Source organism: Gopherus flavomarginatus, chromosome 24, assembly GCF_025201925.1.
Source record: "Gopherus flavomarginatus isolate rGopFla2 chromosome 24, rGopFla2.mat.asm, whole genome shotgun sequence".
NCBI lineage: Eukaryota > Metazoa > Chordata > Testudines > Testudinidae > Gopherus > Gopherus flavomarginatus.
In genome coordinates this window covers 16,711,158-16,737,610 of record NC_066640.1, presented here as the reverse complement: position 1 = coordinate 16,737,610, position 26,453 = coordinate 16,711,158, and the positions used below count along the sequence as shown (strand labels likewise).

The 26,453-nt window shown below is 41.2% G+C and overlaps 1 protein-coding gene across 1 annotated transcript; it reads left to right on the top strand.

Annotated features, from left to right (window-relative positions):
- The first annotated feature begins 1,710 nt into the window (after positions 1 to 1,710).
- RAB8A (RAB8A, member RAS oncogene family) lies at positions 1,711 to 21,131 on the top strand. Its single transcript, XM_050934027.1, has 8 exons — positions 1,711 to 1,871; positions 3,178 to 3,238; positions 6,430 to 6,490; positions 13,214 to 13,291; positions 14,947 to 15,036; positions 17,364 to 17,429; positions 18,161 to 18,211; positions 19,482 to 21,131. Exons 1-8 carry the CDS (start codon positions 1,721 to 1,723, stop codon positions 19,572 to 19,574), a joined length of 651 nt encoding a protein of 216 aa, XP_050789984.1. The 5' UTR covers positions 1,711 to 1,720; the 3' UTR covers positions 19,575 to 21,131.
- The last annotated feature ends 5,322 nt before the right edge of the window (positions 21,132 to 26,453 follow it).

Sequence of the window (26,453 nt, the reverse complement as noted above, 5' to 3'; positions counted from 1 at the left end):
ACAAAATCTCTATTACTTTCCCAGCAAAAGCGAGAATGAAAAGGACTTGCTGCACATAGAAACAGAAAACTAAAGCTTTAGCAGTAATCATAGGTGGCGAGTTATATGGGCTCAAGGTGCCCAGGCTCCAGGAATATTTGGAGCTGGGTCTCTCCCCTGGCCCTGCCTGGATCGGGCCCCGGCCCCCGCAGGTCTCCCCCCACCGCCCCGCCACGTCCCTGCCTGGAGCAGGTCCCGGCCTCTGCCTTCCACCCCTCCCCCTGCGTCCCCCCTCCGCCACGTCCCTGCCTGCTCACAGATCGCCTCCCGGCAGAACTGCTGTCTGCTGCCCCAGGGTCCTAGCACCTGCCATCCGCTAATAAAAACGCAGGCTGCCCTTACCCTGCTCTTCTGCCCTAGCCCTGAGCCTCTCCAATGCCCCAAACCCTCATCCTCAGCCCCAACCCTAATCCTCTGCCCCAGCTAGAGCCCTCATCCCCCTGCACCCTAATCCTCTGCCCCAGCCAGAGCCCTCATCCCCCTGCATCCTAATCCTCTGCCCCAGCCAGAGCCCTCATCCCCCTGCACCCTAATCCTCTACCCCAGCCAGAGCCCTCATCCCCCTGCACCCTGAGCCTCTGCCCCAGCTCTGAGCCCCCCACATCATGAACCCCTCATCCTCAGCCCCAACCCTCATTCCTCTGCAGCCTGATCCTCTGCCCCAGCGTGCACCACCTCCCCCTTCCTACACCTCCCCAGCCGAGCCTGCACCCAAACTCCGTCCCAAAGCCTGCACCCCTCACCCCCTCCTGCACACCCACCCCCTGCCCTAGCCCAGAGCCTGCACCCAGCACCCAAACTCCCTCCCAGAGCCTGCACCCCTCCTGCACCCTAATTCCCTGCCCAGGACCTGCACCCCAGATCTGCCCCCTGAAATCCTGCCCAGAGCCTTAGGCAGGTGGAGGCGGAGTTGGGGGGCAGGTTCTGGGCACCACCAAAATTTCTACAAACTTGCCTCCCGTGGCAGTAATGTCAGGCCATTTTCAGTCTGCGATCTCATCGAGTTGGGATTGGTCCTGCTTTGAGCAGGGGGCTGCACTAGATACCTCCTGAGGCCCCTTCCAACCCTGGTATTCTATGATCCCTCATCCTGAAGGCTTGGCAGCGGCTGCCAGTGTGAAAAGCCAATTTTCTAGACACAGCCCGTGGCCCTGCCTGTCCCCGAGACGCGCGGGCGCCAACAGCGCAAGGACTCAGGAATCGGTTAACCGCAGTCGTGCGTTTCTTTCAACGTGACCAACGAGACTCGATTAAACCCGTTTCGCTGCGAAACTCCTACCGGGGCCGCCGCTCTCCTCACGGGGAGCGCTGGGTTGTAAAAACCTGGGCTCAGCTCACCCGGCCCCGGGGAGGAGGGTTACATGGGGCCCAACACCATATGAAGTTCCCCGAGCTACTCTAGCTCTGGCCAGCGCCTCGCCCTACTACCGATACCGCCAGCGAAGGACCCCGGGAACGGCAACGCGCAGCGCAGCGCAGCAGCCAACCAATCAGGGAGCAGATTACACACTCGGCAAGGCGCCCTACCAATGGGGCTTTGGCTTTGTGCTCTTCCTGCTCGGGAGCTGGCAGGGCAGGATGTGAGGTGACGCAAACCTCAGCTAGCCAATAAGAGCATGAATCGGGTGTGAGGGGCAGTTGTCTCATCCTGTGAGGCTGCGCGAGAGGCGGATGCTTCCTGATGGGGCGGGGCCCAGCCCAGTGGAACATGGCGAAGACCTACGATTATCTCTTCAAGCTGCTGCTGATCGGGGACTCGGGCGTGGGCAAGACCTGTGCGCTCTTCCGCTTCTCCGAGGATGCGTTCAATGCCACCTTCATCTCCACCATCGGTGAGCGCTGCCCCCTCGGCCGTGCCGGGCCCTTCGGGGACGGCAGCTGGCGAGCGAGCGAGACGCGGGGGGCGGGGGTGTTGCTAGGGGCAGGGCGGCCCGTGTGGCTGCGGGATAAGGGGGGCAGGGGCGCTGGTGTTCGGGTCTGGTGAGAGCAGCCTATCTGCCAACTCCAACCCGGTCTACACTACACTACGCACTTTTGCTGGTGTTGGTTAAGGACATGCGGTTTGTTTGCAACATTTACACTACCAAAAATCCCTAATGTAGGCCAATATATACCAGGGTAAAAGTGCTTTTTCCAATATAGCTTATTTTGGTTGGAGGCCTGGTATAAACTACACCAATATAAGCTGTGTCTGCAGTAGGAGGGTTTGCTGGTATAGGTGTACCAGTAAATTTATTCTAACGTAGACTATGCCTTAGTTATTTCAGTTCCAGTTTGTGTGCAGACAGGTACTTAACTAGGTAGTGTACTTTTGTACTTGTATTTTCTTTTTGCATAGCAGTTGAGGTTTCATACACTAGTAAATGGGGGGTGGGGAATAATGTTACATCTGTAGAATTACATATGGAATTAACAAACAGTGTTGCCCTGAAATCTGACTTATTTTTAGTCATACTAAAATAAGACTATTTTAAAGTGTTAATTTTTATTATTATAGATGCCAGTTTTTGACATGTTGCCTTAGTAAGAAAAGACTATGCCACTGCTAAAACAAATTCTCTCCAATAGTCTATTAGAATTGAGAAAAGAGAAGTCTAATAGATTGTAATTAGACAAAACTTCAAGCAACCCTGTGTGCCATAATGTTCTGTTGACCTTGATACAGCTTTTCTGAAGTTATATTGAACTGTACATTCTGGTTCAGCTGTAGCTACAGTAGGTTAGGCTTTGGATGTGACTGTACTTAAAGGGTTTTTATTTATTTGGTGTAACAATGTTACAGTTTCCCTGCTGGTTTACAACAGGTCTGATTTCAACAGACGCCTTGTGAATGTCTTTGTTCAGAATGAGCTAAATGTTGTTAAGAACTGTATGTATATATATATCTCCTCGCTATATGTTCCATTCTATGTGTCCGATGAAGTGGGCTGTAGCCCACGAAAGCTTATGTTCAAATAAATTTGTTAGTCTCTAAGGTGCCACAAGTACTCTTGTTCTTTTTATGGACATTCAGAATTCACTTTGCACCTAATCTATTAACTAAATGGAATGGGTGCCTTTGTTTTGGAAAGTTAAAGGGGAAAAAGTGTTAACTTGGTCTTTACTGGAAATCTTAATTAATGTAAGTTTTTTCCCCAGGTATTGACTTTAAGATTAGAACCATAGAGCTAGATGGCAAGAGAATTAAACTGCAGATATGGTAAGCATTTTTTTTTAAAGCTATATGAATTAAGATGAAATGTTTAGCTCATGCCAAGTATCTCTCTTTGCTTCACAATTTGCATACTGAGTGGTGATATTATGAATAGGATTTTTGCCCTAATTCTGCTCTTGGGGAGATTATAGTAGCAGAGTTTATTGAAGATGGGGTTTATGGAAAAGAGATCCTGTCAAACTAAGTTGATATGTTTTTTTCTATGAGATTACAAGTTTGGTAGATGAAGGTAATAAAGTTGATTCAATAGACATCTGTAAAGCTGTTTTGATTTAATACCACATGAGATTTTGATTTAAAAAAAAAAAATCAAACTAGAACAATATGAAATTTAACATGGCATCCATTAAATGGATTTAAAAACTAGCTAAGTGATAGGTTTTGAAAATGTAATTGTAAATGGGTAAATCATTGAGCGAGTATGTGTTTCCACTGGAAACAGTGGAGTCTTGCATGGATAACACTTTAGAACTAGGGGTCAGCAAATGAAATTAATGGCAGCAGGTTTAAAACAAACAAAAGGAAGTATTTCTTCACACTACACAGTCAATCTGTGGAACTGTTTGCCAGAGAATGTTGTGAAGACCAGGATTAACAGGGTTCAAAAAAGAAATAGATAAGTTCATAGAGGATAAGTGCATCAGTGGCTGTTAGCCAGAATGGGCAGGGATGCAAAACCATGCGCTGAAGTGTCCCCAGCTTCTGTTTGCCAGAAGCTGGGAATGGGCAACAGAGGATGGATCACTTGATGATTACCTGTTCTGTTCATTCTCTCGGAAGCACCTGGCATTGGCCACTGTCAGGACAGGATACGGGGTTAGATGGACCATTGATCTGACCCAGCATGGCTGTTCTTATGGATCAGTTCTTGGCCCTATGCTATTTAACATTTTTTATTAGTGACCCAAAGAAAAACATAAACACTGAAAGATTTTAGGTAACACAAAAAGTGGGGGAGTGATAAATAATAATTCAGAGATGCATATTATTTGCTTGCATTCAGTTTACCAGGCATTTTAATATGGCTACATGTAAATATGTACATCTAGGAACAAAAAATATAGGCCAGACTCTATCCAGGGAAGCACTGACTCTGAAAAAGTTTCGGGGGTTTTGGTGAATAATCATCTGAACACTAGGAGCTTGTGTGATGCTGTGGCCAAAAGAGCTAATGCGATCTTAGGATGGATATGCAGAGGAATCATAGAGATCAGAAGGGACCGCAAGGGTCATCTAGTCCAACCCCCTGCCAAGATGCATGATTTGTTGGGTCTAAATCATCCAAGACAGAAGGCTATCCAGCCTCCTTTGGAAAACCTCCCGTGAAGAAGCTTCCACAACCTCCTGAAGCAGTTTGTTCCATTGTCTTATTGTTCTTACAGTTAGGAAGTTTTTCGTGCAATTTAATCTAAATCTGTTATGCCAGTGGTCCCCAACCTTTCTGTTGCAATAGCATATTCATGTTCCCAGAAGAGTGTGGATGACCAGCCGCCAAGAACCAGCGTCATCGAGAAGCATCGCCGCTGAAATGCTGCCAAGAAGCAGTGGCATTTTGACAGTGATGCTTCTTGGCGTTGCTGCCTCTCGGTGGCATTTCGGCAGCTGGTTGTCCGACGGCTGCACTCTTTAGCGGCAGGTTGTCCGGCGGAAACGCTCCCTTGTCAATAGGCGGGTGCCATGGCACGTGCGGGCACCACATTGGGGACCACTGTGCTATGCTAGGATTTGAACCCATTGCCTCTTGTCCTGGCCTCTGTGATAAAAGAGAACAATTTTTCCATCCTTTTATGACAGCCTTTCAGGTATCTGAAGACAGCTATCAGATCCCCCACCTTAATCTCTTCCAAACTAAACATACCCAGGTCATTCAGTCTTTGCTCATATGGCCTGCATTTCATCCCTTTAATCAACTTTGTTGCTTGCCTCTGGATGCTTTCCAGTTTCTCTACCTCCTTTCTATACATTGATGACCAAAATTGGACACAGTACTCAAGGTGAAACCTAACCAATACCATGTAGAGCTGTACTATCACCTCCTGTGACTTGTATGCTATGCCTCTGTTACTGCAACCTAAAATTGTATTTGCTCTTTCTGCAGTAGCGTCACATTGCTGACTCACATTGAGGTTGTAATCCATCACAACTCCCAGATCCTTCGCAGCCGTGCTGCAGTCAAGCCAGTTTCCCCCCATTCTATATTTGTGTGGTTTTTTTCTTCCCGAAGTGTAGCACCTTGCATTTGTTTTTTTAATTTCATTTTATTGTCTATAACCCAGTTCCCCAGTTTATTAAGATCCCTCTAAATTTTTGCTCTATCCTCCAAAGTATTGCCAACTCCCCCTAGCTTTGTGTCATCCACAAACTTGATCAGTATGCTCTCTGTCCCTACATTAAGATCATTAATAAAGATGTTAAACAGCATCAGACCCCGAAGAGATCCTTGTGGAACCCCACTTGAGACCTTTCTCCAATCCAAGATCATTTAATTAATCCAGGAATCTCAAGTAGGAGTAGAGAGGTTATTTTATCTCTGTCTTTGGCACTGGTGCAACTGCTGCTGGAATACTGTGTTCAGTTCTGGTGCCAACAATTCAAGAAGGATGTTAATAAATTGAGAGTTCAGAGACCAGCCATGAGAGTGATTAAAAGATTAGAAAACTTGCCTTTTTAGTGATCGGTCTATTTAGCTTAACAAAAAGAAGGTTAAGGAGTGACTTGATTACAGTCTAAAAGTATCTACATGGGGGAAAAAATGTTTAATAATTGGCTCTTCAATATTGCAGAGAAAGATATAACACAATCCAGTGGCTGGAAGCTGAAACTAGACAAAATCAGACTGGAAATAAGCTATACATTAATTAATTAACCATTGGAACAATTTACCAAGGATTGTAGTGGAGTCTCCATCACTGATAATTTTTAAATCAAGATTGGATATTTTTCCAAAAGATGTGCTCAAGGAATTATTTTGTGAAAGTTTCCTGGCCTGTGTTATTCAGGAGGTCAGACTAGATCATAATGGTTCCTGCTGGGCTTGGAATCTGTGAAGATAAAGCTGTAGATTTGGTGTGTTTAAAGAATGTCCCTGTAAAGTTTACTTTCTCTCTAGTGACCTTAATTTCAGAATGTGTTCAAGTGGTTTGCATGTGCTAATTGGATTTGCTTAATTATTTTAGGGACACAGCTGGGCAGGAACGGTTTAGAACAATCACAACGGCATATTACAGAGGAGCGATGGTAGGCATGATGTAGCTGAATTTTTTTTCTTTTAAATCTATTTATAATTTGCAGAAAGTGAAACCATTCAAGTTTTACTATGAAGCATAAGCATTTATAACTGTAATGAGCTTCAGAACTTGAACTCCGCTTGGTGAAGTATTTGATAAGACCAGTGCTCCCATCTCTATGTCCAAATTATGCTGCAACAGCAACCACTGTTGTGGGAGTCCCACAAAGTCACACTTCCGGTGTAGGGTGACCAGACAGCAAGTGTGAAAAATTGGGACGGGGGTGGGGAGTAATAGGAGCCTATATAAGAAAAAGACCTCAAAATCAGGACTGTCCCTATAAAATCGGGACATGTGGTCACCCTATTCCAGTGTGACCTGCATGTGCATGTTGGTGGCAGATAAAGTGTGGCTTGCTAGGACATAGGTTGCAGTACATCTCAAAGATTCTTGTACTCTAATGATATGTAATAAATTTAACCCAAGCTATGTAATAGAAAGATGTTTGGTTTTTTGTTTCCTTTCAGCAGTTGCTTCTCTATGCAAGTGTGTGTGTTGTGACAGACCCAGGCCAGTGGGGTACAGGAGTCTGGTAGAGGGCAAATATACTGGTCACTGGGTGAGTAGTTTTCTGTTCCCTGAGTGACCAGAGCAAGGGCTGCACTAGAATAATGTTACCAAAATATCGGGTCTGCCTAGCTGAGAGCCAATTAACAGCCTGACAGGGATAAGGAAAAATGCTTTATTCTGCAGAAAAAGGAGAGACTGTACCTTGGTACAAAAGACTCTGTCTTACACAAATTTCACAAACCTTTTATACACATTCAGACAAAGACCCTTGCGTGTTAATACTTGATTGGTAAGTGTAAAATCTCATGTTCCCCTTATCTGAGTAGTACTGACTGGTTTGGAGCAGGATCTTCCTGCTTTGAGGCGGAGGAAAAGAGGTAGTGAAAAAGTTCAGGCTACTGTGTCCATGAGCAGTTCTCACCCCTCCCACCTACTGACCGCTTGTGATCTATTAAGGGGGGTCAGCCCGCTTTCACAATCCCCCCCTTCAGGCCTGGCAAGCCCAGATTGCCAGGCCCGTTACGTAATTTACAATCAAGCTGAAGAGACAGGTACTGAGTTGTCTTACGGACAGCAGAACCTTTGGTTACAGCATTATACAGACATCTTGCGCATTGTATTACTATTCAAACAATACATGGGAAGAACAGACAGAAAATAATCCATTTAACAATTGTACGGAAATGGCCAGTAAACCATGACCCAAGGTCTGGGAGAAGGTCCTTAAAATTAAAGGTCTGATCAAGAGATACAGCATGAAAAATAACAGCAGCGTTCTTAATAGCCTATAAATCCTGTTCAATTAAGCCAGAATGATTAATATAAAAACAGCATTTTTTCCCGATGCAAGCACAAGCCCCCTCTATATCAGCATTTATAGCATCTAGCACATGTCTATTTTGCAAAGCCACTTTTGCTACTTCATCAGTCTCTTTTTGTAACTTTTGAAAAGCGTCTATTAATGCATTAGCTGCTTTCTTAAGCCCTGCAGAACTGTTTACAACTGCTCTCTCTAGTTCAGCTACCCCCAACTCAGGAATGATTGCATGGACAAAAGAATGGAATCCTGTTTGTCTGACAACTAAGGGATTGGGGCACTGACTATAAATCAGTTAGGTATACCAGGTGGTCTAATTTCCCAGATGTCTTGGTGAATAATCCAGTCCCACATGCATCCTCTCCGTGGACCCGTCAGGATTCGGTATGTGGAAGCGCACACCCCCTTAACTGGTCCAAATGCTTGGAAGGAGCACTGTGAATGTCCACACTTCCACTCAGAAAGTGTCCAAATATGTCTCCATGACCACAGATCAGATGGTACTCCTGATGTGTCTGTAAGGGCAGTGGGCCAAGTCTGGTGCTCAAGATCACTCCGAATGGCCATCAACTGGTCATTCAGGAAATCCTGAATTTCTAAACATACTAGATTCCACTGCAATGCCTTCCCAGCCTCAGTGATATTCAATACCATCTTTGTTAGTAACTTCTGGGTCATAGAACTAAGGGTGGAAATAACATGTAACTCACCAACTCTAGCCTGTACTTGGGTTAGCTGAGCTCCAGAAATAAGGCTAGTTGCATTTTCTAGTTGGCCCGATTTCTTATCATGTTCTTGGCTTTTAATAATATTCCAAATGGCTGCTGTGCTATTGGCCCCATCCCATAGGGATCCGGTCAGGTCCCTCTTCTTCCAGAGGAAATAACTCAGGCCCTCTGTTGTGCTAATCTAATGGCAGCCCCTAGCGTTGTATTAATCACAGTCCATTGATATCCTAATACATATCTTTTTGGTGTAGTACTATATTACATCTGTTGGTTGTATACCTTTAACTAATCTCAGGTACTTTCAAGAGGCATTGACATTAATAGCCTAGGAGGGGGTGTATTACAGAGTAACAGGGGAGATGACAGGGGCAACAAGGTGCCTGTGGTACCTGTCATTTTAAATACAATTAGGGAGAGCAATACATGCTGAAGGATTTATCCAGAACACAGGGCACAGCCTGTAGAACAAACCCCAAAATCCAATTAATATCACAATCCCAAGCATGGGTCCCACAGTTTTTTTTCTACCAGTGTATAATTCTTTGTTTCTTCACCAGGGTCAGGTTTTAATGTCCTTTCTAGTCAGGAATCCCTGGACTTCGCAATTTTAGTGGAGTGAGTGTTTCTTCTTCTTCCCCGAAACAGTCGTGGTTCAGCATCCTACAGGGAAGAGGTTACCAGCACATTACCCTGCAATGGTTTTGATTCTTCTAGAAAAATTTAAAGGCACAGTAGATCTGTCAATGGACAAGGGAGAGGTTACTAGCACTTCACCTTGTACTTTTTCCCTGCTGTCCAGAAGGCACAGTGGAGCTAGAAGGAGAAATAGGCTAATCATCAGTAGGAGAATTCTCCCAATGTGGAGGGATCTTTTTGCAGTGAGAATCATGGGTCCAAGCAGTCAGTCTTTGGCACTTCACAATGGTGTTGGTAGTTAGCAGGACTTTCCAGCGTGCAGCCAGAGCAGTCTTTCGTTGGGGGACCTTTACATTGATCCAGTCTCCTGATTCCAAGGAGTGGCAGGGCTGCTAGGGTCTTTGGGTAGCGCTTCTTTACCTGTGAGAAAAGAAACCTAACACATTTCATTAGTGCCTGGCAGTGTTTTGCAGATCTCATAGCTGCTTGGGCACATTCAAGCCCTCTCCCCCCCTTTTCTTGGTTATTAGCCAATCTTAGCTGTGAGCAGTGTCCTTGAATGGAGCCAGTGTCTTATCTTCAGTCTGCGAGCTATTATTTTTTTTCTTTCCAGTTAACTCATTCTGTTCTTTTTTCCTTCTCCCTTTTTGGCTTCTTTTAACCTACAAAGGAAACTTTCACTCTTCACTCATACACCTTTTCCCAACAACGAACACATAAACATTGCCATTATACAGTACATTAGTCTTATTATTTAATGTATGCCACATATACCCTTCCACTAAAATTACTTTATTACAGAGCTTTGGAGCAACAAGCCAGGACAAGCACACCCACTTTGAGGAGTTCATTCAGTACAACCTTTAGTCCAATAGCTTCCCACCATCCCCAGCCCTCTGGCTAGAAATCTGAGGTAGCCAGAAGGATCCCATGTACAATATGGGGAGTGGGTTAACCTTTCATGTCCTTGCTCCCAAAAACTGTTGGTATGCAAATTTTAATAACAATTTTTAATTAAAAGATTTGGCCAATGAAGTTTTTTTTTTACTTAAGCAAATGTGTTAGACTTTAGTATATCACATTTTCCTGATTTATCCAAACACTTTATATTCCAAATTGAATAAAACAAGTATCTGCATTCCAATCCAACCCCTCTGCCTGATTTCAAACCAGACCATCCCATGAAAACACTAAACACAACAATTCCAGCCACGAGACACACACCACCAGACAGAACATAGAACACAAAACATAATTTCTATTGTGCCAGTAAATGCATGATATGTTGAATGCTGTTCAGCTGGCATCAGTTTTCTCTGATTATCTGAAAGACAAAAAACAGAGGTCTGCCCCTTCTGGGCAGTCAATCATTACTTAAATATACAAATACCCTTGTTGATTTCAGGCAAAACAGAGGAATTACCCCATATTTTCTTGTTGATTTCAGGCAAAACAGAGGAATTACCCCATATTTTCTTGTATTAGTTTCATAGGCAGCCCAGGTTTCAGTGGCTTCTACCTTATCAGTTAGATAATTCGTATTAATACAGATGCTTTCTGGCTCGCTTTTGGATCCAAAGCTATCCACAGCTTAAAGATTCTTACCTTAAAAGGGACACAATTAACTTTACCAGAATTTTGATTGCTTTTTACTTTTAACTCCTGCTTTCAAACACTGAAAGAAAACATCACTACTTATAGTGCCCCTTAGAGCCTAATAAAATTTAAATTACATAGCACTGTATATATTTCTTTAGCTAATTCAGCTAAATTGTTCATAGCCAAATGATTGCAATCTAATAATTTCTTTGCTTGAATTTATTTACAAACATTTCAAAGACAGCAAGAACTTCCCTCTTTAGCATTTTACAAAGTTCAACTGCTGTTCCCTCCAGCAACTACAGAGTTAACTTCTCACTCTTCCTTAAATTACTTGCTTGTCTCCCAACAGCCACTTTTATCAACTCAAATCACCATTTCAAGATATTGTCCTGAGTATTTGAAATCCCCGTGCTTACACTTACTTACTCCTTCCTTCCACTATACCCTCAGAATTTCCAATCTGTTTTCAAATCTCTCTGTCTGTTGCCTGCCCGCCTAGGCCCGATCCTGCTTTTCTCACTGAACCGCCCCTTCCATGGGCACCAACTTGTTCCATTACCAGTTTAGCTAGGAGGATGGGCTTCTCAACTAGCCCCCACCCTTCCTGGTCTCTTCCCTTAAACATTCTTACTCACAAGACTACCCGAGTCCTCCCTCTTGAGGCTTGCCTCCTGGGCAAAAACGCATAGTCCATTGGCGTTTAACTATTCAATTTCCTCTTGACATTCCTTTCTGAACACCAGGTAAAGGCCATTTACTTAACATATAATCCAAACCCCTTTAGAGGGTTTACCCAGAGACCCACCAATCTGTCTGCTGACACTCAAACAGAAAAGAGAATTACACAGAGAACAGAGGGAATTACAGTCTAATCCAGGTTTTTCTACTTCTATTACACTGACCGCTACAGAGGACAGGACAGAAGGATCTCATTTCAACCTCAGAGCTTCCTCGCACGCATGGCTTCCACTCCAAGGAATTACGAACGAGAGGTTCTGTTCCACCCGCACTCCTAACGCCCAAATATATACAGAGCAGAAAAACAACAGTAACCGGTTAAACAGAACAGAACCAGATAACAGGCCCGCCTCTAACCAGAAGCAGATAGTATTTCCTTATCCTATTAGGGCTCACTTTATCGGATCACGAACCCCAGGGGCTGCGGAGAAGTGAGGAAGAGGGGTTAAGCACCCAATGGCGCCGCTCCTAGTTCGCCGCAGCCGTCCGGAGTCCAATGTCCGAGCTAGGAGAGTCCCATCTGAGTCGCCAGAAACTGTTACCGAAATATTGGGTCTGCCTAGCTGAGAGCCAATTAACAGCCTGACAGGGATAAGGAAAAATGCCTTATTCTGCAGAAAAAGGAGAGCCTGTACCTTGGTACAAAAGACTCTGTCTTACACAAATTTCACAAACCTTTTATACACATTCAGACAAAGACCCTTGCGTGTTAATACTTGATTGGTAAGTGTAAAATCTCATGTTCCCCTTATCTGGGTAGTACTGACTGGTTTGGAGCAGAATCTTCCTGCTTTGAGGCAGAGGAAAAGAGATAGTGAAAAAGTTCAGGCTACTGTGTCCATGAGCAGTACTCACCCCTCCTGCCTACTGGCTGCTTGTAATCTATTAAGGAGGGTCAGCCAGCTTTCACAGTAATCGGGAACCTGCTAGAACCAATTAAGGCAGACAGACTGATTAGATCACCTGCAGCCAATCAAGGCAGGCTAATCAGGGCACCTGGGTTTAAAAAGGAGCTCACTCCAGTCAGGCGAGGGGGAGCCAGAGGAGAGGAAGCGCGTGTGAGGAGCTGGGAGCAAGAGGCGCAAGGAGCTGACAGTCAGAGGCTGTGCTGCTGGAGGACTAAGGAGTACAAGCGCTATCAGACACCAGGAGGAAGGTCCTGTGGTGAGGATAAAGAAGGTGTTTGGAGGAGGCCATGGGGAAGTAGCCCAGGGAGTTGTAGCTGTCATGCAGCTGTTACAGGAGGCACTATAGATAGCTGAAATCCACAGGGCCCTGGGCTGGAACCCGGAGTAGAGGGTGGGCCCAGGTTCCCCCCAAACCTCCCAACTCCTGATCAGACACAGGAGGAGTTGACCCAGACTGTGGGGAAGATCACTGAGGTGAGCAAATCTGACAATAAGCGCAGGACCCACCAAGGCAGAGGAGGAACTTTGTCACAGTGTGTCCGTTTGTTTGTTTTGGGTAGGGGGGAGGCAGGGGCTTGTTGGTGTATATATATATTTTTTTTAATTCTAGCCTTTCAGAATTTATTTTTCTTTCTGTCTTGGACATGTCTGTAATCTTTACAGAAACAATTGTTAGTTGAAATTAAGTTGCCATGTCTTTTTTTTGTTTTTGTTTGGGTTTTTTTAATCTTCAGGGCATCATGTTGGTATATGACATAACCAATGAGAAATCTTTTGAAAACATTCGGAATTGGGTCAGGAATATTGAAGAGGTAACTTCCCATTTTATTTACAGAAATCTTTCATATTAAATATACTGTCACTATGTAAACTTTAGAAAAGTAGTTAAAATCAAAATGGTTCAGAGCTGTGAAATTTGTCACTAAGTTGTGTATGTTAAAATATTTTTATTTATTTATTGTGGAGTGATTTGGAGAGAGGGTGTTCATCTGAAGCTCCAAATTGATGATATCTTCTGGAATTTATTAGTCAGTAGTAATTCAATAAGCCCGCATATAAGAGCAGACTACATGAACTGGAGTCTTTCCTGCAATTAAGAAATCCAGCAGTTGACTCATTCTACCCTGACAGCATTCTAATTATTTCTAAACAGAGCACTTTCTGGGCATTGAGTGGCACCAGTATATTGCAGGCATGAGGTATTGTCCTAGCTGGAGCTGTAAATTCCTGGAAAATGTTCAGCATCGAAGTTGTCAATGCTTTCAGCACAAGACCTAGTTCATCTTGTTGGTAGCATTTTGCATTTATTGAGTACTGCTAGAGTTAACTCAGTACTTAGTCAGAATTCAGAAATTATTTGTTAATCTTACAATGTGCGGTTATGAAGCTTTTCTCTAGGATCACCCAAAGCTATGTAAAATAACAAAATCCTAGGTCTCTGACAGGGCTTTGGAGCTGTGCTCCGGCCCTATCTCAGCTCCAGGCAAAAACCTGCAGCTCCACTGCTCCAGAGCTGCTCTGCTCTCCAGCTCTGGGCTCCGCTCCAAAGCCCTGGTCTCTCAACTTTATGGACCTAGAAAAAACACAGAAGGATAGAGAGAAGTGATTGTGATAGAGACTTAAATGTGTGTATTTCATGATATGAAGTAAAAAATGTTGTATAACTTGTACAGCTCAGTTATCACATTACTTTGTCCTACAATTACCATTAAACCTGTCTTCACTTGACTCCCATTGTCATAAAAAAATAAAAGTTTCCTAGTCAGCTGAACAGCTTCCTTTATTTTTTTCCTTCACTGGGAGCATGCCTAGAAAGGGTGAGGTGGCATGGCCTCTTGGGCCAAAAGCTATTTGTTAACCCCTGCATTGCCAGTGTGGGGTTGATACACCCTGTCATATAGGTACACAAGACAAGATATAGAAAGCACCATAATTACTTCAGATGAGTGTGAAGCAATAGTCTGGATAACTTTCTCTAAGACTAACGGTGAACTGAAAGTTATGTATCTTACCTGCTTCTAATTAAAAAGCCAATTTCCTTTTTTTGGAAGGGGAGAGGATAGGTATAAGTGGCACTCTGGGCATCTGACGTGCAGTGACATTTTTGCTGTTCATCAAATGCATCGTACCAGTTCTTTACGTGTGTGTGTGGAGAGGGAGTGCACATATTAATAAACATTGCAGTTCAGAAATGGCAGCAGTGGATTTTATGGTATGAGAAACTAACTTTTCCTGTAATTATTGTGAATTCACTGTCTTAGTTACACTATAAGTCTGTAGCTTTTGGGGGATCAAGTGAAGTGAACAATATGAGGTAAGTTGTATGTTCCTGGCATGCTGTCAGAACTCAGTGCAGAGTATAATGGTCTCTTGTAAGAGAGAATACGTATTAAAAGGAAACGTCTTGAACACAAAGCCAACAAATGTTCTGCAAATAATTTTTTCTTTGTGCCCATTTTCATCTTAGCACGCATCCCCAGATGTCGAAAAGATGATTCTTGGAAACAAATGTGATGTGAATGATAAAAGACAAGTTTCTAGAGAGCAAGGGGAGAAGGTGAGTGCCCCAATTCTGCTCTGTGGATAGACACTAGTCTGTTGTGATTGAATCCCATGTTCTTCTAAACCTCTTTGGCATGGACAATGACCAGTTCTGAGCTCTGGCTCTCTCAGGCACAGTCTCAGTTGGAGACCTAGTGTCTGACATCCTTCTTGGGCAGTGAGAGCCACAGTCGGGCCACCTTAGATGCTGGAACTGGTGCTACAGACTTCCTCAGCCCCCAGTTTTTTATATATATTCCTCCCAGAGTTCACCTCCCTGTGGGAGCTCTGGTTTCTTGAGTCCTTCAGAGAGAAAATGGCAGTAAAGCAAGGAACATAGATTTAGCACAGGAGTTTCTTAATCACAAGCACTTACACATGAGTTACAGATCTATGGAAAACAACAAACTTCTGAATGCAATCCCCCTAGTCTGACCTCACTGCCCCTGTGAGTTTTGGGTTTGGTATTAGTCCTTAAACCAGGCAGCATGTCCAGCCTTCTTGGCCTAGTCATCTTGTAACTGGCAGTGTAATGGAGTCACCTGTTTAGAAGGACCCCTTTTAAAACAGGCTTGGGGTATGTCTCCGTTACAATCACTGGGTGTGATTGCAGTTCAGAAAGACATACCTGAACTAACTTCAATCTCACTAGCTCAGATCTCAAAACCGAAATGCTGTGGCTATACAAACATGAGTGCAGATTATAGAAACCCACCTGAAATCTTAGCCTGCTCTGAAGCTTGTGCTGCCACAGCTTGACTGTTCGAGGACCCAAGCTAGCTAGCTTGGTTCCATGTCTGCTCAAGCTGCAGTTACACCCAGCAATTACTGTCTACACATACTCTAAGTCCCTCTTGTTGCCCATGTGTTTCCTCTGGGGAAATTCCAGGGTCCAAAGTCACTTGCCCTCTTAGTAGAAAACCCATTCCAGTGGGCAAGAGTCGTTCAATGTTGAAGGCCTTTGATTGCTCTGTCACAGGTTTTCAGACAGTTTGTCCACTCCCTGTCCTGCCTCTGCTATGAAATGGATACTCTAATCCACTGTTTACAATGCTAAATGACATTCAGAAAACTGAATTCATTAATTTGATATAGACATATCCCCCAAATTCTCACAGTGAGAACAGCATTGTATTGTGTATCATTGATCTTTATTGCAAGAGTTAAAATTTTAACAATTCTGGAATGCTTCAGGAAACTTATCAGCTGGTGTGTGTTTCATTTAGGAGTACAGGTAGTAAATGTGAACATAGAATAATTCTGTCAACGTGTGCAGCATTGCATGTAGATTGAAAATTAGTCATTTTTTTCCTCAAAAGCAAGAGTTGTCATCCTTTCTCTAAAATGTTCCCAGTGTGGCACATTAGGCTTTGTATCCTAAAAGTCTTATTGCTTAAATTCATTTATTTTTAATTAGACTTTTAAATACGAAAATGCTTGTTTTCTAGACACCTTTTCATGTTTTCTAGACACCTTTTTGTCTAGAAAAGGTGTTTTCTAGACACCTTTTTGACCCACTTAATGTATTTTTAAATTATACTGTAAGAACATAACACAAATTCTCTTCCTTTTTGAAATTCCCCTCCACCCTTCCATATTTTCAAATATATGAGAGGGAGGAGATAATCCTATATAATGAAGTCTTATTCCCCAACCATTGGGACAAAAGTTTTTAGCTGTGTAATGACAAACTTTTTGAACAAAAGGAGGAAAATTTACATACTCTGGAAGTCCTGCTTTTCCCTGAAGGCAAGTGGAATGGGGCACATTGAAACCTAAAGCTGGAAGAGACAATCCTGCTAATTCCTCATAAATGGCAGTAGAGGTCCATAAAGGTACAGGGAGCCACCAGAGCAGAACAGCTTGCAGGCACTTAGTTTTATAATGTGTAAGAAACTTTATTCTCATCATCACCTATCTTTGCTGGTTTTTTTGTTCTAATTTGTGTTTCTTATGCAAAAATATCAAATCTCACCTGTCGTCTTTGTGTAGGTATCTTGTCGGGATTCTCATGAGTGCTTTGAAAAAATATGCATATTTCTACCTTTAAATACAATGCTTTTAACTTTCTTTTTAAACAAGACTGCAAGTTAGATCAGTGTAATATAACTAGGATACTAAAAAAAACAATTTGGGTAAAGAGAAATAAATATATATATATATATATATATAAATTTTTTTTTTTTTTTTTTTTTTTACTTTTAAAAGATTCTGTAGTATCTGAATTTCAATTTAATACTGCCACTTTGCAAAGTTCTCTGTTCAGTACCATGGCAGGTCCTGCACAGTGAGAATGAATTCATATTCAGGGCTTATATCTAATATAAGAATTTTTTTTTCCAGCTAGCTATTGGTTTTGGAATTAAATTCATGGAGACCAGTGCAAAAGCGAATATTAACATAGAGAATGTGAGTATTGAAATGTTTTTTCTCCTAGTGCAGGCTATTTTATTTAGATTTGTACATAAAAGCAATAGGAGCATCTATCTATTTTAACTACATGCTGTTAAATCCTATCAGTTATTGGCAATGGGTTTTTAGCTAACTTAGAGGGTCTCATGGAAGTATTTTGCAAAGAGCACGTTCCACTATGTAAATTAAGTTAAAATAATTTTGTACAATTTTATCTGTATTTACTATGATTCTCAGCTTATTAAGAACATTTCTTCTGTCCATCCTGATGAGTGGTTTTGGTATGAACCCCTCTGTGCTGGGCCAGTGTGAATGTGTGTGAAATCTCTCACTGCCCTCCAAAAGTGCCACGATTGGGTATCTCTGGCATCCTGCTGCAGATTCTTCAGCTACTGATGGATTGACTTGAGCTGGTATATTCTTTCATGTCGTAATCTGCACTAAGTCAGTTTATAGTAACTTTCAGTGACTCTTGCACATCAAACCAAAGTTCTGTGGATCAATATCGGTGGTCCTGGAGAGAGAGACTTTCTCTCTGAAATTAAGAGTTCGTTTTTAAACTGTTAAAGGTTTCCAAATGGTAGGTCACAAAAATATTCCTGACTGAAAGGTTGACATGCCCGAGTACTTCTTGGTTTTGGAGTTACGAAAGCAGCTTTTATTAAACAAACTTCCACATGTAAAGGTAGCTAATAAAACACAAGTTTTAAATATGCTCTTTTCTTTAGGCCTTTTTCACCCTTGCGAGAGATATCAAAGCAAAAATGGACAAGAAATTGGTGAGTAACTGTTACTGAGTCCAAGCCGCTTGTAGTGTATTATTGTTGTTTTTTGTTTTTGGTTTTTTTTTAATCCCACTACAGTATTAAATTGACTAGAATATTTGTTTTTTGTGGCCTATTCCACTTAGGCACATTGGGGTGGCAGACATTTTCTGTCAGTCCTCCAATCAAATCTCTGGGTGCTTTTTGAATACAAACAGATGGCTAATTCCTATAACATAAAGTCATAACTGAGAGAGGTTTTTAAATAGAGATGCTCTAAAGTTGCTAATAAATCCTATATTGCTTTACTGAAATTGTGGCGGGAGCTATAGCAAAGAAATTCATCAATGAAATTCCTCACTCTGCGGCCTTGTTTACACTATGGGGGGAGATCGATCTAAGTTATGCAACTTCAGCTACGTAAATAATGTAGCTGAAGTTGACATACATAGATCTACTTACCGTGGCGTCCACACTATGCTATGTCGACGGAAGACGCTCTCCTGTCGACTCACCTTGTGCTTCTCAGGTGGAGTACAGGAGTCGACAGGAGAGTGATCTGCAGTCGATATAGCAGGTCTCCACTCAACCCACTAAATCAACCGCCGATGCATCGATTGCCACATGTTGATCCCCTAGTAAGTGTAGACAAATCCTTACATTCTGATTGAATCATAGAAATTAGAAATGGGTGGAGGCCGATCAGGTTGTTCTATACTGGACCCAGTGTTCTCCAAAATATTATCATGTAACCAGTTCTAGTTATGGGACTAGTTTCTGGGATTTTTATCACCAAATCATGTTTTACCTGGTGCATTTCTAAAAATTTCCTTCAGGCAGCAGATGAGACTGCATGAATTTTGGTCCTATTTATTAAACAAGCTTAACAAAGAAGCACTGTTTGACTTTTACTGAAGCAAATTCCTATATAGGTTTGGGTTTTTTATAACAACCACCATGTGACATAGAAGTGGGTGCAGATGTAACCGTTGTATCTGGGTCTTGCTGATGACTCAGATATCTTAACGAGACCAATATAAAAGTTGTGGATGCTTTCACCTCAATAGGCATTTGAATCCAGTAGGTGCATAAAGAATATGCACAGTCCATGTTTGGCTGAGCCTGGTTTAGCAGAATTCATTTTTTGATTTTGAGGGAAGTGCTGGGTGTTTTTGTTTTTTGACCTGCTATAGAGCATTTTGAATCCAGCTCAAATGTAAAGTAAACTTGCAGTCACGCTAGTTAAATATAAATAAATAATCTTTTAAATTCTTTGCATCTTTAGGAAGGCAATAGCCCACAAGACAGCAACCAGGGAGTCAAAATCACACCAGACCAGCAAAAGAAAAGCAGCTTTTTCCGATGTGTCCTTCTGTGAGGGACACTGCCTTAACCTGAGCATCTGCTCAATCAAACTGGACTGTGCCTGTTCTGAGTGAGATTTCCTCTGTGTGTGGATTTAACACTTTCAATATGTTGTGTCACACTGTGGCCATCAGAATAAGATTAAGAAATTGTTTATTTTAATAACTGTCTGACTCTTCAATTTTGGAGATGAAATTTTTTAAATATTTTTCTGTCACACCTTCTGCTTGGCATATGCATTGTCTGAAGAAGGGATACAGATCAAAAGTTACCTCCAATAGCACCTTTACTGACAAGCTTCACTCTCTGGGTGGGGGTTTATATCTAATGTGTCTAAAGTAGAAAAATTAAGTTTAAATGACTTTACACTGAAATGCCAACATTAATAAACTAATGGTATGTGTAGATGATACACGCATCTAAATGTCTATAGATACATAGAGCACAATCACTTCAAAACAACAAAATGCACTTATTTTAAACAGTTACTTATAGCTTTCAAATGGTGGGTAGAAGCTTTCTGCATATCTATCCTTTTGGCTAGCACAGGAAAAAATCACTTTTTTGTCTGCACGTCGCTAGTTCAGTTCCACCGTTCTAGACAACCAACCAGTAAAAATGAAATGAAACACAATGCCTCATCAGAAAGAAAATATCTATTTTTTTAGAGAATCAAAGTGTGCTGTAAATATAATAAATCCATGATATGAGAAGTTTTGGAGGAAGAAACTTTTTATTTTCCACGTTAGGGAGGACCATCCATAATATATTTGTCAATTATCAAGGCATCTTTTAAATTGTGTCGGAGATAATTTTATTCTATACTCTTGTGCAAATGATCTGTGTTTCTAATCTGTTATCTATCGTTATAGGCCATGGTTCAAATTATATAGACCACCTTATTCAAAAGTAATGACGTAACTGAATAACACTATGATGGGCCACATACGTTTTTTTATTTCATTGTTGAGAATGACTTCAAACAAACCTTTCATGACTTAGTGGTTATTTCTAACTTGTGAAAACAAAAATGTATTGCATTGCTCCTGTATGAAAATGCACACTCCATATATTGACACTTTCTGAAAACTGGCTTTCTTTTTTTTGGCTGAGATTCCTCTTGCTCCCATGCCATGATTGCTTAAGATTTAAAGTGGCAGTGAACTCTTTTAACTATGTATGGCAGTGCAAATGATGAGGTACAGGAAAATTGTAGTGACCTTTAAAGAAAATATACTTCTGTGTATGTACACTTTATACACAAAGGCACAACACATTCCAATATATAAAACTTAACAGCCAAGCAATTTTAAGCTCTTTTTATGCAGTTTTCAGGTTAATGGTTGTAAAACTGATTTTAGTTAACTAGATTGGAAAAGAAGCCAACAAGTGTAAGCTATTTAGAAGCTGCTCTTTCTGTCTGGTAACTGGCATAATGGTACAAGAGCATATTTGAAGAGAATGAACGTATCAGCAATGTCCTGCAACTCACTGGAATTGTTAACATGTTTTGTTTACATTGACAACTGCACTTAAGGGAAAAATAAATTAAAGCTCATTTTAAAATTGAGTTTTTACTCCCTACCTCTGTTTCCTTGAAGTCTGCGTGAATATGTTCCAACCTCTTTTCTTGCCGTAGCTTTCACTACTGTCACTAGAGTTAAAGGTCAAATACATTATTATAAAGTACTTTAGTAACTAATTCTCCTGCAGGCAAATATGAGCTCAGTCTCTTGGCTCAAACTGAATACTAAACGGAAACTAAAGCTTTACTCTCTTGCACACTTACCATGTTACTTTTTTAAATAGCTTTTTTCTATGCTTTTGTCCAGTGTTGAATTGTGAAACTGAGCTAATTTTGTTCATTAAGCCATCTGCATGTAATATGCATTTTCCAACAAGAATCAAGTAAGGATTTTATAGTATGAAGACTTGACAAGCATGCTGAATGATAGACTTCTCTAGAGTAAAGTAATTCAGTTCATCATGGCTACCTACGCAAACTAAAAGGATCCTTTGTATTTTTGCGTACAGATAATACAGAGGTTTAGGATGGACATGCAATGGTAGGATAAAGAAGCATTTTTAAAACGTTCTAGGTAGTCATGAGCAGTTGGGGTGGTTTAAGGGTGAGATGGTGGAACAGTGTTGACCAACAAGATTCTCTAACACACTTTTAAATATGTTAAAATGTTTAGTTTCCGTTTTAAAGCAGCGAATGAGGAATGTTCAACCTCCATCCTTATACCCTGTGGTAGCTGGGTGTTGCAGTCCATGTTATCCTTTGGTTCGTGACTGTAAAATAGTGGGCAGTTTGATACACTATGCGGCCTACAATTACATGGCATTCCATGCTACAGAGTTAGCAGGCTTGATTTGGGAGGGAGGAAAGGAGTATTTACTTCCAAACAGAGGTTGAAGGATGGAGTTGTGATCTTCACTTTTCATTTTTCTAGATCTTAATGGTTAGTACATTAGTTTTTTTAATGTAAGTTAACTTTTTTGTATGTGAATGTCCCATGTTTATGCAGATGGTTGCACCTATTTATGTACCTACCTTTATAGCATCATGATTTTTCTTTACAATGATTCTATTTTACTTAATTAACAATTATATTTTTGCTCAAACTCAGGAAGCTTCATGCAGTTAACTGTGACTTGCTGTCATCACTGTACATCTAGGATATATAGTCTTGACATAAAAGTTAAATCAATTTTAAGCAACATGAAGGCTGACATTCTAATGTAGCAAATATATATATAATAGTGAATTAATGTTTACGGTTGGATACATGCTTTCCCTCAGTGCCACTAAACACTGACAATGCTATATACAACTTGTAGCACTTTCACAGATCTTGGATAAATTCAGCATATAGCTGGACACTTTCACTAGCACTTTCATAATTAAAGTAGTATTCTAGAAAAAAAAAAATTTTTATATCAACATGGCCAGAAGAAGCAACAAAAGAACAATAGCATAGTCATTCATCGCATATGTTCAGTAGCCTAGTTTTGTTTATACACGGAGGGCAAATCTAAATTTTTGGTGTATCAAGTTTTGTAAAACTTTGAAGAACTCTTAGTTACTCAAACATATTTAACACACATGCTGGAAAGCTTTAGGTGTTTTTAAAAACAACTAAAAATACAGCAGTTACTCTAACAATTGACACGTGTCTTGCACAGAAATAAACCTACTTCTTGAGCACAAATTCAAAGACATTATCTCAATTGTCTTCATTTAATGACATCACAAGATCTTGTGGTTGACTTGATCTTTGAGGGTGGTTGGAATATTTTCAGATTGGCCCACCCAAACAGAGGTCTCAGACTTTCCATACCGTATCTTTCAGTAATGAGTGAGGGTGCTTTTTAACATGTCACCTGGATGTGCACTAAATGTGGTCACCTGGATGCGCACTAAATGTTTAGCAACATCAGAGCCTTATGCCAGCACCAGACTTTCAGCCTCAGATTTATGAATCCTATGGATTATTTTAGTCTCCTTTCCGCTGCTGAGAAACATTAGGTCCCTCCCTTTAGGTGGGATGTTATTAACAACTTCTGTTTGCTGTTAGGGTGTTCTTTCCTCTTTCTCTGGCTGATACTGTGCCCAGAGGCCACCATGATTTAAAGGTGTTCTGTGGGACTTGAAATGGTTGATACACTGAATAAGAGTGGCAAAAAGCTGCTTGAAATATGATTTTCATCTGTACAGGATGTTTATAGGGGGATATGGAAGAAGTGACCAAGGCATGCACACATTTGTGATCATTCCTAGACATTGCAGACTCATCCAAATGAATGCTGTTGGGTACTGTGCAGTCTGATTACTGCAGGGTGACTTGCTCCATGACTAATTTTTTCAGATGATCATGGTGGGTGGGTGTGTGAATAAGGTAGATTGGCAGGCTGGTCTCTCTCCAGCCCTTACTGCAAGAATTATATACTCCCAATAGAGTGTCCTTCAGGGGTTTAGTGAGACTTGATCACTAAGGAAAATCTAACCTCATTCATACCAACTTTTTAAAAACCTGTAAACATTTTTTCTTTCAGTGTTTTTTAGAATGACCACTGTTGGCTGCTCCCTCTGTGACAATGCCTTTCTTAAAATGCACTCATTGGTTTTCATGTTTGTATTTTTAAAAGCTGTCATGTTTATTATGTGGTATTTGTGTTTACTCTGTTGTACAGGACCCTGAACATTGCATAAATAAATTTCTTATGAAAAGAGCAGAACTTTTTTCTTTGGTCTTCTGCCAGTTCTGTTCATCTTTCATGTGTATATAGTTTCCTAAGTACAAAATAGGCTATTTTCTTCCATTAGCGAGAAGGGGCAAGAACTTGGTAAGCTCTGGTTTGGTCTCAACTCTTTTTTTTTTTTTTCTTTTTAATTTCCAGTCCTCTGTTGAAAAAACACCCCTCGTTGCTCTTCTGAGATAACAGTATCTAGCATAAAGACGCTTAGCAACAGGGCTCATTTTACTGCAGAATTGAGTTAACTACTTTCAATTTTATTGGCCCAACATCTGTTAGTGGAAGGTTACAAATTTTCAAGTTACTCAGAGCTTTTCTTCAGGACTATGTAGCTTGAAAGCTTATACTTACCACCAACAGAATTTGGTCTAATAAAAGATACTATCTCACCTACCTTGTCTCTCTCTCTCATGTCTTGGGGACCCACAAGACTACAACAACACGGCAATTCAATTTTATTTTTCTATGTATTCCCCTACTGCCATAAGTGGTGATTATTTAATTTTGCTGAAACTGCCACATCATTAAAGTCACATTATTTCACAGACTGATGTGGGGATTGAACCTATGAATCTTGGAGTGTAAGGGATTTCAGTGTTAAATGTATCTGTAGCAAAATTAATCATTTTTATTATATACAAATTCTTAACATAAGTCTCATCTATAAACTGTAGGATTGTAGACCTAGGGCCAGTTATGTACGAACCATAGGTTTAGAAAATTGCTGCAGTAATGTGTGGAAACTGGTCACTGGTGTAGGAGATGGACCATTGTAAGCGTATGCAAAAAGTAGCAGTGATAAATTGGATTATTTTATATAAGCACACATAGAGCTTTCCTCCAACTTCCTTATCTAACTACATATATGAATTTAACTAGGGTAAGAGGAATGCAATAAATGCCAATATTGCTGTTTCCAAACTTCATACACTGAAGTCATTAGTTTTATTGTCAAGTATTGGGGTCGCATCTGAAGAAGTGAGGTTTTTTACCCACGAAAGCTTATGCCCAAATAAATCTGTTTAAGGTGCCACCAGACTCCTTGTTAGTTTTATTGTGTATTGTGAGTAATGGATCAGGTGAAATGGTTCCAGCATCCCCATCTTAGGGCACTTTCCTTTTACACAACCAGTTCTGGATTTATTGTGGTGTTCCTTCCAGCTCCTACTTCTTCCCTCTGGTTAGCATGCTTATCCCTTGTCACATTGCTAGCAAACAGCTGCAGCTGCTCTCATACATGATTTAATTTCCAAAATTGTTGATACTGTACTTTATGCAATGAAGGATTTGTGTGCCTTCAGTTTTCTGACGTACCATTAAGTATCCCACTGGTGCCTGTGTGGTAGCTTAGCAAGCTTACAACCTAATCAGTTAAACTTACTGTTATATAACTTGCATATCATATTAAATGCAATGAAAATATACTCCATTGTCACTTCATAGACAATTTATAACACATAACAGCTGCTAGTGAAATCCAGATTCTAGTAACCAAAAATTAACAAATGTTGTTGGGTTATATAAGTAAAATGCACTTCTATTCTGCAATATACATAACAGATGACAAATTCTGAAGTGTGTTCATGTGATGTGTATGTTCTACTTTCTTGTACAGCTGCCTATTCCCAGTATTGGCTGATTGCTCACGAAGGTAACAACTGTTGTCTTTTTAACTTGAAATTGTTTATAAGTCAGGTTTGCTAGCAGCAATTTTATCTTCTTTGGATATTTTTAACCCACCACTTGACTGTAGCCAGTTAGTAGCTTGCTTCTGAACCTGATAACAAACTTCGCCTTTTTCTTCCTCCACACCCCCCACACATACCCTTGGGATGTTATTGCCTTCCAAAAGGCAATTCATCACCTTCTAATAAACACCATGGAAAAGCTCATAACTACAAGCCAAATCATGAGCATTAAATACAGTTTCCCTAGCCATCTGGAAGTTGGGCAGTGACAGCAGCATGTTACCAAGGCAGCTGGGGCCCTTGATTCTAGGTTGACCCCTTGAGTAAAACTGTATAGGCCCAGAATCTCTCAGATGCACTAGGGTTGATTTCTAAAGGGAGATGCTAACTGCTTATATGGCATTGTACCAATGGCCTTAAGTGAGTTGCACATTTCTATTGCAGTACAAGGTGCTAGTGGAGAGGTGTGAGGAAATGTCCAATTAACTCCAATACTAAGGGACCACTCCACTGGTTGCTGAATTAGATATACGTCTGCTGTGTATCCATGTCAGCTGTACTTAACTGTCAGCACTCTCGGTGAATGGTGTAGTTGTAGTTGTGTCAGTCCCAGGATATTAGAGAAGCAAGGTGGGAGAAGTAATATCTTTTATTGGACCAACTCACGTTTGGTGATGAAGACGAGTTTTCAAGCCACATGGAGCTCTTCTTGAGCTCTGGGAAAGATACCTCAAGCATCACATAAATGCCAGGTGGAACAGATTGTTTAACATAGCACATTCTGAGAGACCATTCAAGCACTTTTTAGCTAACTACTTACGCTAAACAATCTGTTCTACCTTGCATTTAGCTGTGACACTTGGAGTATCTTTCCTAGACTTGAAGAACAATTCTGTGTGATTCAAAATCTTGTCTCTGTCTCCAACAGAAGTTGGTCCCATAAA

Excerpts from the sequence above, each read along its gene's own strand:
- RAB8A (XM_050934027.1), top strand. The coding sequence starts at position 1,721 with ATGGGGCGGGGCCCAGCCCAGTGGAACATGGCGAAGACCTACGATTAT. Across the intron at positions 6,491-13,213 it reads CATATTACAGAGGAGCGATG|GGCATCATGTTGGTATATGA; the intron begins GTAGGCATGATG and ends TTTAATCTTCAG. Across the intron at positions 18,212-19,481 it reads CAAAAATGGACAAGAAATTG|GAAGGCAATAGCCCACAAGA; the intron begins GTGAGTAACTGT and ends TTGCATCTTTAG.